Source organism: Manacus candei, unplaced genomic scaffold (assembly GCF_025592945.1).
Source record: "Manacus candei isolate 608988 ecotype Guabito, Panama unplaced genomic scaffold, ASM2559294v1 h1tg000027l, whole genome shotgun sequence".
NCBI lineage: Eukaryota > Metazoa > Chordata > Aves > Passeriformes > Pipridae > Manacus > Manacus candei.
Window position 1 is genome coordinate 7,912,453 of NW_026138075.1, and position 17,880 is coordinate 7,930,332.

Sequence of the window (17,880 nt, forward strand, 5' to 3'; positions counted from 1 at the left end):
AACTGAATCAGATACATCAGATGAGTTAAAAAAGATTGACTGAATTATAATAAGCACACATTGCCCGAAATATGTTTATCATTAATACATGTGTAAGATAAATTAGCTTCTCTTTTATTTGAGCTTTGTAAATTCTCTTTTGCATGCTTCTTCTCATCTGAAACAGAATAGAAGGAAGGGCCAAGCAAATGAATGTAACTGCTCTTCAGTCAGCATGACACAAGAAACAAGGTGTGATAAAAGTAAGGTGGTGCCAGCTGTGTCAGTGTGACAACCATACAACCACGTATAATAGGGGAAAACCAGTGTTTAGCAGAATCTATAAACAGATTGTTGACCTAAACCATTAAATGATCATGAAAACAGAAGTTAAAATAAATGTCAACTAAGTAAAAATATCCTTCCTAAAATAGTGTTAGTATATTAAAAAATAATAAAGTATAAACTAAATTATTTTGTTTACTCCTAACTGTTGGGGTTGGTAATACTTAGTTTTTACACAAAACAAGCAAGATGCTACCAGACAAATTAAGAGTGAATAACATTTCATCAAGTGATCATTTAATTTGCAGAGAAAGAGGACTTTTAAACAAAAGGTTCATATAGAGAATTTTTTCCAGTTCTTCTTAAAAAAAGAAAAAAGACCAGTAAGAAAGACGGTTTTATGAATTTCTGAGTGCACAGTGCATATGGCTACAAAGCACATTGACGCAGTGAATGGCTGGTATATCTAGGAAGACAGAAGTCCTATAACAAAGTGGTTAATTTTTTATTTGCTTCTTTTCTAGGATGGGATCTTTTTATGCTCCATGTCTCCCAGCAATCAATGTGTTTCGCCTCCACACATCAATGTACCTGCAGTGCTGGGCAGTGATGTGCTGCAATGTCCCCCAAGAGAGGGTCTTCAAGGCTTCCAGATCCAATAACTTCTACATGGCCATGCTGCTTTTCATCCTCTTTCTCTCCACACTGCCTGCTGTGTACACCATTGTCTCCATCCCACCATCTTTTGACTGTGGTCCTTTCAGGTTCTTTGCATTTTATATACCATTTTTTGTAATTGATGTAGTGAACAGCTTCATCACATCACAGTGAATGATGCAGCACAGAAAAACTGCTTCTATAATAAGCATTAGCAACTGATAGGCTGAGTGTTTAATTGAGTTTAATTGTGCATAATTCTAAAGCTGGAATCCTGAAAAACTGAGCAATTCCTTAGGAAGTTTTGTCTGAGGTACAGAACAGAAAATCTTTTAGTTAATTTTAATGTAAATATTATCATTATTGCTGCACTAAAGACAAACTATTCTTCAGGAGTAGAGCAGTGACCTGTTGTGAATATCAGTCTGTTGGCTTAAAAGTGATGGCTTTTAGGAAATGTCTGTGTCGTGGGAGGGGCATATCAGAATGCATGATATGTATTGTGGTTCAGTCTTTGACTGTCATGACTCTCTCCAATTCAGAATGCCACGTGTCTGTACTACCAGTGTCAAGCTGAATTTGTTTCTGAAGTCTTCAAGACCTCCATATACCTTAGTTCCTTCTAAACACTTTGGCTTGGCCTGCCTATGCAAACATATGCTTTGCATTCAAACTAGTTTAGATTTTGCCACAGTTTCTCCTTCTATGCACGCTACATGAGACCATTTTCATCATCTTTACCTGCCAGGTAGCATGAGATACAACTAAAATGATTACACAACAACACTCAAGACATGAAATTAAAAATTCTAGAAGTCTTTAGTCTTTGTTTTTAAACAAAATATTAACAAAGCAACAGTAGGAGAACAGTAAGAGACATTCTGTTTGCAATGAGAGGTTTAGATAACACATTACTGTTGTAAGTAAAATGACATCTACATGATCCCCAGTGCACTTTCTAAAGGAGTAGAAGCCTCACCATATTAACTTTGGCTAAAGGTAAAATTGGAGAGATTGTTTCTAGACACCTGCAACAGCCACAGGTACCAAAAAGGGAGAATTGCATGACATGACAAAAATTGTGATGGAACAGAAAATCGTTTGAATTTACAGAAGAAATTCTCATGGCTAGGCTTCGTGAACGAAGATTTGGGAAGGGCTCTATCCACATTTGCTACAAGTGCACTGGTGGCTAAAGAGGCCAATGCAAGATAGACAAATCTGGTTGCAAAAAGCACAGCAGAAAGACTCCTTGGATGGTTTCGACAAGACACAATTCTTTCCGTGTTACCTTTTCTCCTCGAGAGTGATCCTGCGTGCGTTCTCAAAAGAAGCAGCAGCGTTATAGATGGTGTGTCTCCAGACCTCTCAGTTGGAGGCCAGAGCAGACTAGTGATGAAGGTCAGTGTGGTCAAGGCTGAGATGTTGTTTCAGGGAGTCCTTGTATCTCTTCTTCAGAGCTCCTGTCTTGTGGCAGCCGGTGGCAAGTTCACCACGAAGAACGATCTTAGGGAGGCGGTGGTCCTTCATCCTTGAGTTGTGCCCTGCCCAACGCAGCTGTGTTCTCAGCAACATGGCCTCAATACTTGTGACTGCTACTTGTTCTGGAACAGGTGTATTGGTCACATAATCTGACCAGTGGATGTTTAGGACTGTATGGAGGCAGCGTTGATGGAAGCGTTCTAGGAGTCACAGCTAATGGTGATAAATGACCCATGATTCGGACCATATAAAAGAGCAGACAGCACAATGGCTCTGTAAACACTGATCTTTGTACTTTTCTTCAGGTGTTTATTTCGCCAAACTCTTTTATGGAGTTTTCTGAAAGCTCTATATGCCTTTGCTAACCTGTTGTCTATCTCTGTCAATCTTACTGTCCAAGGAGATGAGGCTACCTAGGTAATTAAACTGCTGGACTGATTTGAGCTCTGATTGGCCAATGGTGATATGGGGATGATGGAAGACTTCCTGAGGTGCAGGTTGATAGAAAACTTCTTCAAGCTCACTTCCAGCCCAAAAAGCTCAGCAGCATCTGCAAAGCAGGATGTTAAATGCTGCAGAGCTGCTTCTGTGTGGGCGATGAGGGCATCGTCGTCGTAAAGCAGCTCCCGGACAAGATGGTTTAAGGTCTTGGTGTGGGCCTTCAGTCGCCTTAGGTTGAAAAGGCTTCCATCAGTACGATATTGGATGTAGATACCGTCCTGATCATCGAGGTCTGCCACAACCCTTTGGAGCATCATGCTCAAAAAGACTGTGAATAGGGTTAGTGCAAGAACGCAGCCTTGTTTCATGCTGTTAGTTATTAGAAAGGGCTCAGAAAGTGCATTGCCGTATCTGACTTGGCTGTGCTGATTCTCGTGGAGTGAGATGATCATTTTAAGGAACTTGGGGGGACATCATAAATGTTCCAAAATCTGCCACAGACCTTTTCTACTCACAGTATCGAAAGCCTTGGACAGAAGAAATTTTAACAAAGCAAAAGATACAAATTAAGATATTTTATGAGAGCCATAGCAAAAAAATACAAAGGGAGACATCTGAGGTCAGATCTGAGTAGAAACAGTTATTCAATTGGATATTAATGAAATGGTAATATTATTTTTCAAAATGAGAAAGATGCCTGCCACTTTTTCTTGGTCATATGCAGAGATAAGTTGTTCTTCATCAAAAATATGAAACCTCCAATATAACTGTTAATGAGGAGCACATAAAACTAATGAAGTTTCATTCAAGCTGGGTAAAGGTAATGCCAAAGTTGAGCAGCCAGTGGATAAATACTGATAATACATGACTCTGTATTTAAAAAGAAAAAGATTTTCCTGTTGGTAGCTCAGTGGCTCATCTATTTTGAAAATTTTGACTCTTTGGGGCTTTTTTTTTTCCTTTTTTTTTTTTTTTTTCAAATTTTAGTCCATTCATTAAAAGCAACATATATAACTCAACAGAGACCTGCCAGTAGTAGGGAAGACAGGACAGAATTAGCAAAGTTGTGACAGAAAAAGCTTTGTGCATGCTGGGGAAAGATAAGAAGAGCACAGAATGGAATTTCTCATCTACCACGAGTGACTAGAGAGTGTAGAGACAAAGAACTGACCTGAAGAATTCTACCTGCAACATTTTTATACTACCTGGAAGAGGGTAAGTGTTGAGAATGAGTTAAAAACAAAGACCCATTTGTCAGAAATGCGTTACAAGAACTGAAGAGCAGCGACAGGAGACTGCAATGACAACTATCGGTGGCAATTTGGAGACAACTCCTTTAACCAAGTAAAATTACCAATTAGTCTTGATACACAGAGAGGCATTTTGCCAGTCTTGCTCAGTTAAAAATATCAAACTCTATGTTCTGAGGCACAGACAAAGGCAAAATAAAATGTGAAGAACTTCTGGAACATCTACTGAAATATTTCTGAAGAAGAATAGTCTAGGAAGAAAATACTTTGTAGATAAGCCAGCCATGGAACAATTACATATGAAGGTAATTAGATTGCTGCAACAATAACAAATATCTCCTGAAGCACAGCCACTGACTTCTGTAGCGTTGGTGCACAGCAAAGAGAGAGGAGAATTGGACTGAACACTGCTGATCAAAAACTAATTGCAAACAGACTATTTTTTGCTTATCGACCATAAAAACTGGATTTGAATTTTCCTCCATGTCTTCATAGAGCACAAATTTCACTTCACTCATTGGTTGGTGGTGAGGAGTTCACAACTCAGTGCACTGATTCACTGAGGAGTAATCTTGGTGGCAACTGCAGGCAAAAACTATTACCGTACAATAAGAATTTTGGTGTTTATTTTCCCCTCTAGAATACATAAATATTACTTAAGATACTATTCCTTCTGGAGTGCAAAGCTTTAAATAAACATACAGTTTATTGTCCTTTTCCCAGGTTTGATGTGGTGTGATTAGCATATATATTCATAGTTGCCATAATATTAGTATGTGACATATTGTCATCTTTTCTGTTTAATAGTGGGAAGACTAGAATGTTTGAAGTCATATCAGAAACTCTGGAGCATGATTTCCCTTCCTGGTTTGGGAAAGTATTTGGCTATGCCTCTAACCCCGGACTCATCCTACCCTTTATACTGCTGATGGTGTATGTATAGAATATTAACTATAAGGCCTGTTAAGTTTCTTTCACTCTGAATCTTCACTACCTGAATATCTAATTAAATACAGTACTGACTGTCCAGTGGTCAGGACCTGAAGAATTCGTGAGTGTTTTATTTGATCATATTTAATGTCCATTTGCAGAAAGGTTGATATCTCTCTTTTGTTCAATGGCTTTCTTTTTGGTTTTGTTATTCTTTTCAAAACAAATGTTGCTTCCACAATAATGAAAAAGTTATTAAAATGCAAAAAGCCTGTGGGGGCTCTGAAGTGTTGTAACATTGATCTGTTAGTCTCATACACAGACTAGCACATCATATATCCTCAGCAAGTTCAATAGACATGAACACCATGGAGCAGAGTTATTCTCAGTAACTCTCAGTGAGTCTGGTCTTTGATGCCTTTAATTTTTAAAGACTACTCTGTGCTATTGGGACAGGTGTGAAGCAGGGTTTTGGAGACTTTATAAAATAGGGCTGGTAGAGATTTTTGTAAGTCAGTCAATACCTGGTAAAGAAAATGACCCCAGAATATTTTTTCTGCCTTATAAAAGCATTTTAACCTGCGGTGTGCATATATATATGTATTGGGTTATGTAGCATACTGCTGAACTAAAAATTAATTCTGCATAAACGTGAGCTTGGATTTAACTTTGCATTGTAGAACTGTGAATAAATATGAAGATGATTACAAAATACAACAGAATTTGCAGAAGGATTTTGCATGAGGAAGACGAAATTATGAGATGAAATTTTGCCAATGTTCACTTAATATCATATTCTATTTTAACCCTTAGCTATAAAGGGCAAAGACACTAAAAATAAATAGAGGGGAAAAAAAGTAACATAGGGAAAATACAAAGCAAAGTCAGGCAAAGCAGAGGAAACAGCATATGCATCATTATTATTAGTAGTATGATTATTTAACTATATAAATAGAAAATACAACTATAATATAAAAATACTATCTGTTATATAAAACATGTATGTATATATCTATATGTCCCATATATTTATATTATTTATATATTATATTTAATATATAATTATTTTTATATATAATTCATTATTTACTGATTACATCAATAAAAGACTGCATATCAGATTTTTTCTAATTAAATCAGGATGGTGAAAACTACTGATTCCATAGTTATCACAACAGTAATTTCATACACTAACAAATGAAAATTGCATTATGTTATGCAGTTATGTTTTTGTTTACTAGAAGAAGGAGGTTATAATTAAAAACAAAAATGAAAAACTATGCTTTTGGATGGTTTTTTTCCACAGTATTTCAGATTGCCTACTGTATTAGTTCAATAGCTTTTACAAATATGATTTAGTAATTTTTAAGGTATATCATACAAATTAACTTTTATAAGTTATTCTGTAGAAGATATTTTGCAGTGAAGCACTGCTTTATGGAACATCCTTAGCTGCTGTAAGATTGAAAGTAGAGTATTAAGAGAGAGAGAATAATTTCTTTTGTTTTTTACCCCCTCAAAAAACAGTGCCTTCTTCATACTGTAAGGAAACACATTGTTCATTGTTCATTGTCAAAATACTAGTACTAATTAGGCACAGTACATAAGGAAAAGATATAGACTATATATTATCACAACTGTAATTGTTGCTATACGAATGTTCTGAGTCCTTATATGTAAATCATTGCCTAACAAGAAATTATTATTCTTTACATTTAGCCTGAGTATTTATTATCTCAACGCGACATCCAAATCCTACAAGGAAGCTAACTTGGAACTTAAAAAGAAGTTACAAAGTGTAAGGAATAAAGAATTATTGATTTTTTGGTTTTACTAAATGTTAGAGAAGCTGTTTGGGTTGCTGAAAGATGCTTTCTCTCTCCCCATATTAGCAAGCAGAAGAAAATAAAAGAAGAAATAAACAAAAGGCACAAAAATCAAATGAACAAGAAGAAAATCCATTTGAGACAGAACCGCCAAAGCCTAAAGGAGGCAAGCAAGATGAATCCACTCCAAACCAAGGTAAGGACTGGTTTGAACATCTCAGTATGAGGAATTCATGTATGTGTGATCGTAGTCTTCCTTACTACTTGACTGCTTCCTAACCTGAAACATATTCACAATACTGAATTGCAAGTGTTAGCCTAATCTCCAGTTCACTTTTCTTTCTTTGGCTTGTTTAAGAAATACTGTAACATTATTCCACACCAGGCAGCACGAAAGTAGAAAGCTGAACTATAATGAATTGAAGGTCCCAGTCTCACTGAAAAAAAACCAACACTTAAAGACTTGTCTGAATGTCAGTGATGCCTCTTATCTACCATAAATCAGTCAAAGTCTAAATCTTGTGCCCCTTCTGTCATATTTTGTTGACCCAGAAATACTCAGGACAGTTTGGTCCTCTGTGCCAGGTTCACCTAGAGAAAGTATAGTCAGAACACAGTATGGTAGCACTCCTTAACAGAAAACCTAGATTGGGCAGGCAGGTTTCAGTCTGTCCTGAGGGTTTTTGCTGGCTGTTTCCTTTTCCTCATCATGCATGCGTGCCACATAGCAGCTCAACTGGCTCAAGCCTAGGAGGGAAACTCAGGTTAGAGATGACTGTCTTTGGAAGAGCCATGTCTAATTACTGCCTTCATTACTGTTGCCAGATGATATCTAAGTGCATCTTGGGAAAAGTCTCTACTTTCCCCCATGGGGGCCTGTATGATTTGATTATTAAAGTTATTAGAGAGATGCCTCTGCCTGAATTAAGGTGCAAACAAGACCTATGTTGAAATAGTATGGATTTTATTTAACAGTAAATGTGCGCTAAAGAGAGATACAAATAAATAGGAAAGGGGGAAACAGGAGAGTGACAGAGAGAGACAGATCAGACAGAAAATATCACCATGATGTGGGTACTGATGGTGTCCCATTGGTCCTCTTCCTCTGAACTTCTTGGTGTTGAGGGTCCCACACAGAGTTCAATGGATTAATATACATTCAGCCTAGGTGAGAATGCCCAAGCACCTCCCCTGGGGAGGGAGGTGGAAGTTTTACACTGTCTCTTGCAACAAACAGGATCTGTTGCAAGACTTCCATATCACATGCAGTCCTTTGATGTAAGGCCTCACGAATGGGTCTGGGGGGCGCTTTGGGGGTCTTTGATGGTTTATGACACCTTCTAAGACAGGACAGCAGCCTCTCAAGCAGTGCGGTTGAGCCAGTTATGCCCCATCAGGCCTTCAATGGGCAGAGGGGGAAGTTTTCCAACTGTGTAATGGAGGGCAAATTACCGATAAAAAGCACCAGCAATGTGCAGGGTCTGCTTCTTGTCTGGCTTGTGGCCTCCCCCTGGCATGTGCACACCTGGCCTCAGCAAAGCAACGTGGTACCTTCACAAATGGGTGAGTCATTAACCATTTGAATTATTTGAGTCATTAACCATTGACAGTCCAGTCTCTCACAGGAAGGGAAGAGTGTGCAGACCTGGCCTCAGCAAATGAGCCTGTGGCCTATAGTCTCCCTCCACCAAACCCAGCCAGAGCTGATTTTCAACACAACTGTGGAGTTTGGCTTTCCTTGTGGATACATCCTTGTTTACTTCTCCTTAGACCTGAGATAACTGGATGACAATATCACCTTTATCTTGCCTCAAGTTCCCCCCATAGTCCTCCAGGTAGGAGGCATATTGGGTAGGTGGGCTTTGTCGGTCACAGACAAAGCAGTTGGTTCTTTTCATGGTTTGCTACAGTGGACAAAAGTACTTCAGTGATTTTAACAATGTTTAAGCCATTAACCATTTCAGTCTCTCACAGTATTGCAGAAATAACTGGATGGAAAATACAGCACAAAGGTCATGAAGATGCATTACCCCAGGTTTTGGTAGGGGAGGCCCACACTTTCTACTGTGCTCTGGAGTGGTCAGGCAGCTGAAGGATTTCCCTGTGAGGGAACTTCTGGCTTGCATGCTCTTTTGTTAATTCTGTCCTCCAAACACATTTCAGACAACAAGAAAGGACAGGATGGCAACGAATCAAAGAAGACAGGACAACCACAAGAAGCCAGCTCCTCTCAGGTGCTCCAGCATCCTGGCCTTGCCCCAGGCAACCATTATCCCCCACAGAGCCAAGCAGGAAACCTTCCTCCCCCATCCATAGCTGTGACAAGGCCCCCGGGGCCAAGAAGGTATGGAATGCCAGGCTATCCACCTGGAAATCCGTGCTTCCCAGGGCCACAGCCAGGAATGCCCAGGGGGCCTCACAACTGCAGATAAGGAGCCTTGAGCACATGGTGATATGATGAAGGAGGACGAAGGACAGAAGAGTGGTCCTAAATCCGAACACGCTCCTGCAAGTGCAGAACCGACTATGTTTGTTGTAAATCTTCATGTGCATGGAAGTAACCCACGTGCTTCAGTTTTTGCGTAATGGGAGCTTCAGAAGAAAACATTGCATATGTCTTGCATTTGAAGACACTGTGAAAATGTGTTATCTGTGTCAACAGGTTACTTGAATTATGGTTATAAAGTGGGGGATATTTTTTAGAAGAATGGAAAGCAATTTGTATTCAGTTGACTGTTTTCTTAAAAGCTTGAAACTGTGTCTCTAATCTTTTCCTTTTTCTTAGAAGAACAGTTCACTGAAAACACAGCTATATATAAAGTTTGTGAGAGTCAGTTATGTTTAAACCCTGCATATATCTTGTCTTCTGCTGGTCATATATTCTTGGCCAAAGATTTCAGACTGTACATGGGAAAACTAGGACTAAACACAGGACAATCTGCATGATTCCATATAAAGTCTTTGTGGAAGTATTAAAAAGGAAAAAGAAAAGAGATATTTTGCCTGTTACTATGAAGAAAATTTACCTCCTATTAAAACACCACTTTTTAGCTAATAATGGTTTATTTGCATTCTTAAAGACTAGGAATAAATTTAAAAAATCAGAGTGGTAAAGAAATATCTCCTGTGCAGAAAAACATATACAGGGAATAGAGGTAAGACAGTTATGCATTAATTTCCCCCAAATGGTCACCAGAATTGTATTATGGCATAGAGACATTTAATATTGCTTAAGAATGTCTGCTGTATAATCTTCTCTGTAAATTTATCACTGAATACTTGTATTGGCCTCCACAGGGTCCAAGGTGAAACAGGTCCATAGTCTAACAGGTCTTATGGAAAAAGAGGATAGATGTGCAAGCTGATGTCACTTATTCCAATGAGACAGGTTGATTTTTATGTTCTGATTTTATTTCCTTTTTCAGAACTTGGGTCTCGATAATTCACAAGTGTAATAACTCACAAGTGTAATAACAACAAAATTAGTCAACTGACTGTCTTCTTAAAAATAAATGTAATTCCACTGAGGGCCTTCTGTATAATAGGGGTCCATTTTGTATAGTAGAAAAATATTAATCATATCTGAGTATAAAAAAAGTCTGTGACATCCCAAAGCAACCTCCATCTAATTAAATCATGGCACTTATTAAAAAAAGGCTTACAAAAACTCCCCAGCATACAGGCATCCCCATAAAACACAGCAATCCAGAAACAACTTCCAGCTCAAGTAGTCTTTAAATCAATTGTGAGAGCCTGGAAGGACAAACCAAAGGAAAGTTAGCTTTATACTTAACTTGACTCCTGCACTGCTTCTGTAAGTGTCTGCTAGACATATCTGCAACTGGGGTGTTGTGGGTCTTATATTTTAAATTAGAGAAAGTGCAGATAAGTGCAGTGTAAGTTGTTTCATTTTTCTTAGATAAAATTTCTTGTCTATGGCCTTCAGACATGCAGAAAAAATACAGTAATTTGAACTGTGTATTAATTTGAAATCTTCTAATAGGATTAATTTTTGGAATGCTCATGTCTCTAGAGAAAAGAAAGAAAAGACTGTCAGTAGTCTTATTGAAGTTAAACATGGGATCCAGCATTCTAGTGCTTCCATGCTTTTAAGATAAACCTTTTCCTACAAGCTGAGATTGATCTATCCTGAAGCAGTGATTTGTACAGAGGTTTTAGCTCATTGTTTCTTAGCATCTCATAATAAGAAAATGTTGGATATTCCTTACGAAATGCAAGACTGTTTATAGAACAAATGAAACTGATTTTAAAAATGTTTTATGGCTTGGGTATCCTGATGAACTTGCCACTGGCTGCTGCAAGAGAAGAGGTCCGAAGAGGAGATGCAAGGTCTCCCTCCCCCAAGACTCTCAGCCTTGGCCATATTGACCTTCATCACTGGTCTACTCTGGCCTCCAATCAGGAGGTCTGGAGACACACCATCTATAACGCTGCTGCTTCTTTTGAGAACACACGCAGGATCACTCTCGAGGAGAAAAGACAACATAGAAAGAATCATGTCTTGTCGATACCATCCAAGGAGCCTTTCTCCTGTGGCTTTTGCAACCAGGTTTGTCTATCTTGCACTGGCCTCTTTAGCCACCAGTGCACTTGTAGCAAATGTGGGTAGAGCTCTTCCCAAATCTTTATTCGTGAAGACTAGCCATGATGATAGATATATATATATTTCCAACAATGTGTTCTTATAATACACCTGTATATGCAGTGATGAGCATGTAATAGCTAATATGAATAGCAATAACAAGACTACATATTGCTCATCAGACTGCTATTACTGAAAATGAGATATTTTTATTTGGTAAAAAGGTCTTTCATCACTCTGTTTCATGAAGCTGTGACTTCAAATAGAATAGAAACAGCAAACAGAAATGTTGCTAAGATTAGGACCCAAAAGCACTACCAGTATAGTGTTTGGGTGTAAACATTCTCCTTGGAGTATTTAGTTGTATTTACATTATTAGAAGATTTCATGTTAGTTTAAAGAGATGAAAGATGTTTGGCATTAATAATAATTCAAGGTAGGAATAAGAATCATCTTCCTGTGTGTCTGGGGAACACCTGAATATACTGACCCGCACTTCAAGGGTCTGATTACTTAATATGAAGACTTAAAGAAAGGAGCTCATATATGACATCAGAATATTTTGCTTTCCTTTGAGATAGAATCTCAGTTGCAGTGTATAGTCATAGAAAATTATGAAACACATCAGTTGAAGTGTTAGCAAAATAATAATAAAACCCAGTATTGCACACTCTGTTGGAGGATTTTTTTGTCATTTACTTTTTATTAAAAAGTTTTGTGTATTTGTATTTGGTTTTGTTTTGTGCATTGTCTGTGCCTCAAATGCCCCAGGTATGTACATTTTGAAAAATATTGTTGACTTAATTTTAAAATTGCAAAAGAAAAGAGAATTTTCAAAACTTGTGGTTGATTTTCTGCCTAAATCTGCTGTTATCATGTATAAATGATATCATACATAACTAATGAGGTTTTCAGTAAATAATGTTCATCACTTATCATTTGACTTCTTTGTCTGTGTCCTTGCCAGCTCTCTGCAGTTGTAGAGAGCTTTTAATATTGCAAATTTTTAATCCATTTTGAAGAACTTCCTAAAAAAATAGAACTAGAACATTTTTCCCTCTCTTTCTTGCAAAAAGATAAGAAAAAATTCATTATTTAATTAGCAGTAAATAATATTTGTTACCAATTGTCTCAAAATACTGGAGCAGGAAACAAAACAATAACATTTGAGATATTTAAATTGCATAAATCTTAGAGCAATAGTTTTCAATCAATATCAATTCTACCCATGAAAACTATAATTTTAAAATATTGAACTTTCTGACTACCAAACTGTACACGTAGTTATGTCAAGTGATTAATCCTCAAACTAAAAAGTACTACTATGCAATGAGCTAATCAAAAGAGACAGAATGGGCTAATCAAGCATTAAGACCATTAGTTTGCATCTCTGATAGGGAATTTCTTAGTTTTTCTAAGTAGATAAAAACTTTTTTAAGAACTGGAAAATTAAAAGTGATAAAAGAAGAAAAATAAAAAGTGATATGTAATAACTGTAGGAAACAAAATCTTCTAAAATAATTTCAGAAGTTCTTGAAGTGTGAAGATCAATGCTTCAGCAAAACACCAATATCTGCTCATAAGATGATATCAATCTAATACATAACTTATATAAGTAAAAATTTGATCCCTATAGTGTGACAACGTAGCAAAATTTCATTGTCTTTAACACGGAGTTAATTTTTCACTAGCTGAAGGTAAATGTGATATTTCAAAATCTTTTTTTTATTCATCTAACTTTTTTTTTTAATTAACTAATAATCACTCTGCAAATAGAGCCATGTGTCCAGATATCTTGGATAAAGGCTATTTTTAGAAAGTCTGCAAGTTGCATTCATTTAAAGGAATCATATTTAAAACATTGAGGACATTTTTCCCAACACCTTGTAAGCCATGTTATTGCTTGTTGTTATAATCCAGTTAGTGAGAGATGCTGTGAGATCCTGGATCCGAATCTCACTGAATTATTGATATGGGTCGGAACCACCTCACCGTGAGTGTGTGTGTGCATGTGGGAAAGGGCTGGGCCTGGACCTGCAGGAACATGGCAAAACCTGCACACAAGGCCTGTGCTTGGGGCACAGGGCAGAGCTGGAGGGCAAGGCCTGCTGCCCACCCAGAGCACAGGCAGAGCTGCAGGCCCTGCCGCCAGACATCAGTCAAGGCAAACCTGCCTGGCAGCCCGCCCGCACCACACCCCTGCAGCCTGTGACTGCTACAGCACAACTCCCTCTGGCCTGGAAAGCACTGCCGAGATATCCTGACTGGGAGGGAAAACTGAGCTCCATAAATACACGAGACTCCACAGGGTCTTTCTTGTCTCTCTCTTCTCCTTCTCCAGCCAACACCATGTGAATCATCGAATCTTATCGGTAACTATTCTCTCCTTTCTCTCTCTCCTTCTCTCTTTCTTTACCCCTTTTAAGCTGTTTTCTTCTGTTACTCCATTCCTTCTCTTGTAGGTAACTTAAAACCAATGAACTGTGTTTTACTAAAGCTGGTATATGGATTGGTTTTAGTGGGTGTTTCCTGTGGAATGGGTCTTTGTGCTGAATGTTTTACTGAAATGCTTTTCTTGGTTGTATTTTACTCCCGTAAAAACCTTTTGCCAAAATATCTTATTTTTCTCACTAAATTAAAAAGAATTTCTCTTAGAGAAGAGTGTGTGACTGTTTCTCTGGATGCTAATGAAAAAAAAGACTTTTAAAAAATCTTAAATAAAAATGTAACTACTCTGGGCATTTTATAGCTTAATCCAGAGCACAACAGATGGCTCTGCCTGAATTAAGGTGCAAAGGACATCATATGCTGAAACCAATAGTTCTGATTTTATTTAACAGTAAAATGTGAGGTAGAGAGATAGAAAATAATAGAAAAGAAAGAGGAGAGAGAGACAGAGGCAGTGACAGAGACAGATTAAGCAGAAGTTAGTTACCACCCATAGATCCAGCGGCATCCCATCAGTCCTTCTTGACCCTGGGCTTTGTGCTGGTGGGGGTCCCTGTATCGTTCTGTTGGGGGTACCACTTGTATACAGTCCAAGTTCTGTGTATCCACAGGGTAGTCACAGATGCCATTCCCATAACTTGGAGTGGTATGTGTATGAGCAGTTTGTTCCTTTTCCACAGTTTGTCACAGTGGGAATTTTTGTCTGAGTAGTTTAACCAGGATGCTCTAATCAGATCTCAGTTCACCAGGCCTGTAATTAGCACTGTCCTGTCTTAATTTCTTATCTCAGGTTCCCAGAGTGTTGGCCTATCTTATGACAAGTTTATTCTGTGGCTTCACAGTGTTTTGAGACAGGCAACTGAGCTCTTCAGGTCCTTACAGTTGTAAGTAACTAAGACTGAAAGACTCTCAAACATCTTATGTAATTTTAGAAGCATAGACTTGTTGCCTGTGTATAGCACCATTCTGGCAACTTCCACTGTCTTTGATGACCACGCACAACAGTGATGCTGGTGAAGCATAAATCAGCTATGTTCCAGCTGCAACTAGATTAAAGTTATGGAAGTGCATTTCTTTTTTCTGATAAGCAGTTTCCTATTGTCAAGATTGGCTTCAGTCCTACCAAACAAAAGCAGACTGACAGCTCTGTCTGTGCCAGTGCTGCTCTTGCTTGCTGAATAGCATCATGCATGTGGGTATTCTCAGCTTGTAAACTTGGTCTCTAATGCCAAAATAAGCTCCTTGGTGTTTGGCATTTCCTTTCCCCAAATGAACTTTGCCGCACAGTAGAAAGCAAGTATTCTGCCACTTCCACACACAGAATGTAAAATAACAGGCATTAGAAGTGAGATGCTCTGACATATGGTGACAACATACTGTAAATAGCACTGTTCAGAGAAACAGAGTGCCTACCATCTACCTGTTATATGATGTTACTTTCATTACAAGGATCTATCTATCTATCTATCTACATATCTATATACAGCCCATGTCCTAGGTTCTGTGACAGCTTAGAAAATGGACATCAGCTATAATAAAGAACATAAAGCGCATTACGTGTTTTCTTCTTATTATATATGGTTTTCTTTCCTGCTTCAGTATGGTCTCCCAGGGGCTTTCTGAATAATTTGTGGTTAAGGCAGGTTGTGTAGACAGCTCTCCTCTACCCCAGCCAATCCCTCCCCATCAGGGTGCTGGTAGCATTGTGATTCCTGGTCAACAACTTGCAGGCCTCCATCATCTAAACATTGCCTTTTCTTCTTTTCCCTTCCACTTTCCTGGAAAGGAAAAAAACCCAAAATTACATGTGCCTTGATCTTATCTCCAGCAGAGGTCAGAACAACATAAGATACTTCCCATCATCCATGTGAGCAACTGCCTTAAGAAAGAATAAATCCTTTCTATTTGATCCTGTAAAAGTTTACAGAACCAAAACTGCTTGTATAGTTTCAAATCAACTGGGAATTCATGGAAATGCCAGAAGTCTGCTCATATGATATTTTGATTAGTGCAAATGATGCAGGTTTTGCTGTTCTGTGGCTATCTAAAAGAAACAAGAAATTTATTAGCCCATCTGAAATAGTGCATGGAAAAGTTCAGGGAAAAAAACCCTTTCCAATATTAGTGGCTTTTTTCAGAGAAAATAAGTGATAGTATAACTGCTTGGGAATAAGTCTTTTGGTTTCTGCTTTTTAAAGCAGAATTGCTGAACCAGGTAGTCTGAATCATAGGTACTTCTCAGACTAAAATAGTCCACCTATCCTCTTATAATAATATGACAATATTAAATGCTTGTTAAAAAGCCAGTTTTAAACATTATTTATAAGTATACAGAAAAGGCAAGCTGCAAACTCATCAAAGTGAGTTTTCATTTCAGAAGCTTCTATTTGGTCAGGAAAAAAAAAGCCCTCTGTCTTACATGTCTTGTTTAAAATAAATAAGTATAGATTTTCATTTTCCTTGATAAATGTATAGATGTGTAGTAGTATACAGATAGAAAAGTTTTATCCAGAATAATTTGGGGAAAATCTTTGCAAAACAAAGATGTTCAGACAAACTATAAACTCTAGTTCCCTCTATAGAGGTGGCAAACAGCACTCAAAACAATCCATATTATGATGAATATATAATGGCCTAAACACCACAGTAGAGATCACATGCAAAGATATGATTAAAGAGAAATCCATGGCCTTTATAAGCTGTGACAGAATAGAGCAGAAGTATTGTCCTTTCTCACATATACTGCCCATGTAGGTTGATGCAATACAGCTTCAAAAGCTGAAACATCTGTTTCAGAAGGATACAGGTACCTATCTCTTAATTTTTCACATCATGGGCAAACAAGTTCAAGAATACTTCAGACTTTACCTTTCCATTCCCTAACAAAAAGCAAGCATGAAGGTGCAGAAAGGAAGATATTTTCATCTCAGTGTAAGGCAGAACAGCCAGGTTCCATGCAGAAGAGTGTTATATCCAATCACCACTTTGTATTTCAGCTAGCTATAACAAATAAATGTACATCTGAAAACAACACTTCCTCTAGACAACTTCTAGCAGTGCACCAGCAAAAAACAAAATGACCTAAACTTCAGCTACCACTATGCAATGAAGAGCAAGTTCTTTTTGTCTTCTGTAAGTCACAAGCAGACTAAAATAGTATGGAAATTTTACAATAAGAAACAAGGAAAATTAACTCCAGGAAAGTATGAATACAAAACCGGACATCACTGTGGAATCGCAGAATCACAAAATGGGTAAGGCTGGAAGTCACTACAGTGAGTCATCTGGTACAACCTCTCTACTCAAGCAGGGTGCCCTAGAACACATTGCACAGGATTATGTCCAGATGGTTCTTGAATGTCTCCAGTGAAGGAGACTCCACAACCTCTCTGGGCAGCCTGTTCCAGTACATGGTCATCTGCACAGTAAAAAAGTTGTTCCTCATACTCATGTGGAACTTCCTGTGCATCAGTTTCTGCCCTCTGCCTCTTGTCCAATCCTTGGCATCATTGAGAAGAGCCTGGCTCCATTCTCTTGACATCTTCCCTTCATATACCTGTATACATTGATGAGGTCTCCTTTCAGTCATCTCTTCTCAAGGCTGAACAGGCCCAACTCCTTCAGCCTTTTCATAAAAGAGAGTGTTCCAATCCCTTAATCATCTTTACTGCCCTTTGCTGGATGAGCTCCAGGAGCCTTGTACTGGGGAAACCAGAGCTGGACGCAGCACTCCAGATGCAGCCTTACCAGGGCAGAGTAAAGGGTTAAGACCACCTCATTTAGCCTGCTGGCAATGCTCTTCCTAGTACACCCAAGGATACCACTGGCCTTCTTGGCCACAAGGACACACTGCTGGCATATGGACAGTTTACTGTCCCCCAGGACCCCCAGGTCCTTCTCCACAGAGACCAGGGTCTCCTCTTTCCAGCAGGTCAGCCCCCAGGCTATGCTGTTGACTGGGCTTATTCATCCCCAGGTG

The 17,880-nt window shown here is 38.4% G+C and overlaps 2 protein-coding genes across 3 annotated transcripts in view; both read left to right on the forward strand.

Annotated features, from left to right (window-relative positions):
- Positions 1–9,282, forward strand: part of TMC1 (transmembrane channel like 1) — a 54,840-nt gene extending 45,558 nt beyond the window's left edge. Inside the window, exons 16-20 of the mRNA XM_051789360.1 lie at positions 789–1,028; positions 4,902–5,027; positions 6,744–6,822; positions 6,917–7,046; positions 9,014–9,282. Coding sequence (XP_051645320.1) covers positions 789–1,028; positions 4,902–5,027; positions 6,744–6,822; positions 6,917–7,046; positions 9,014–9,282 — 844 coding nt within the window. The remainder of the gene's footprint in view (positions 1–788; positions 1,029–4,901; positions 5,028–6,743; positions 6,823–6,916; positions 7,047–9,013) is intronic.
- ANXA1 (annexin A1) overlaps positions 1–17,880 on the forward strand; it is a 360,547-nt gene that overhangs the window by 190,338 nt on the left and 152,329 nt on the right. The window lies entirely within an intron of this gene.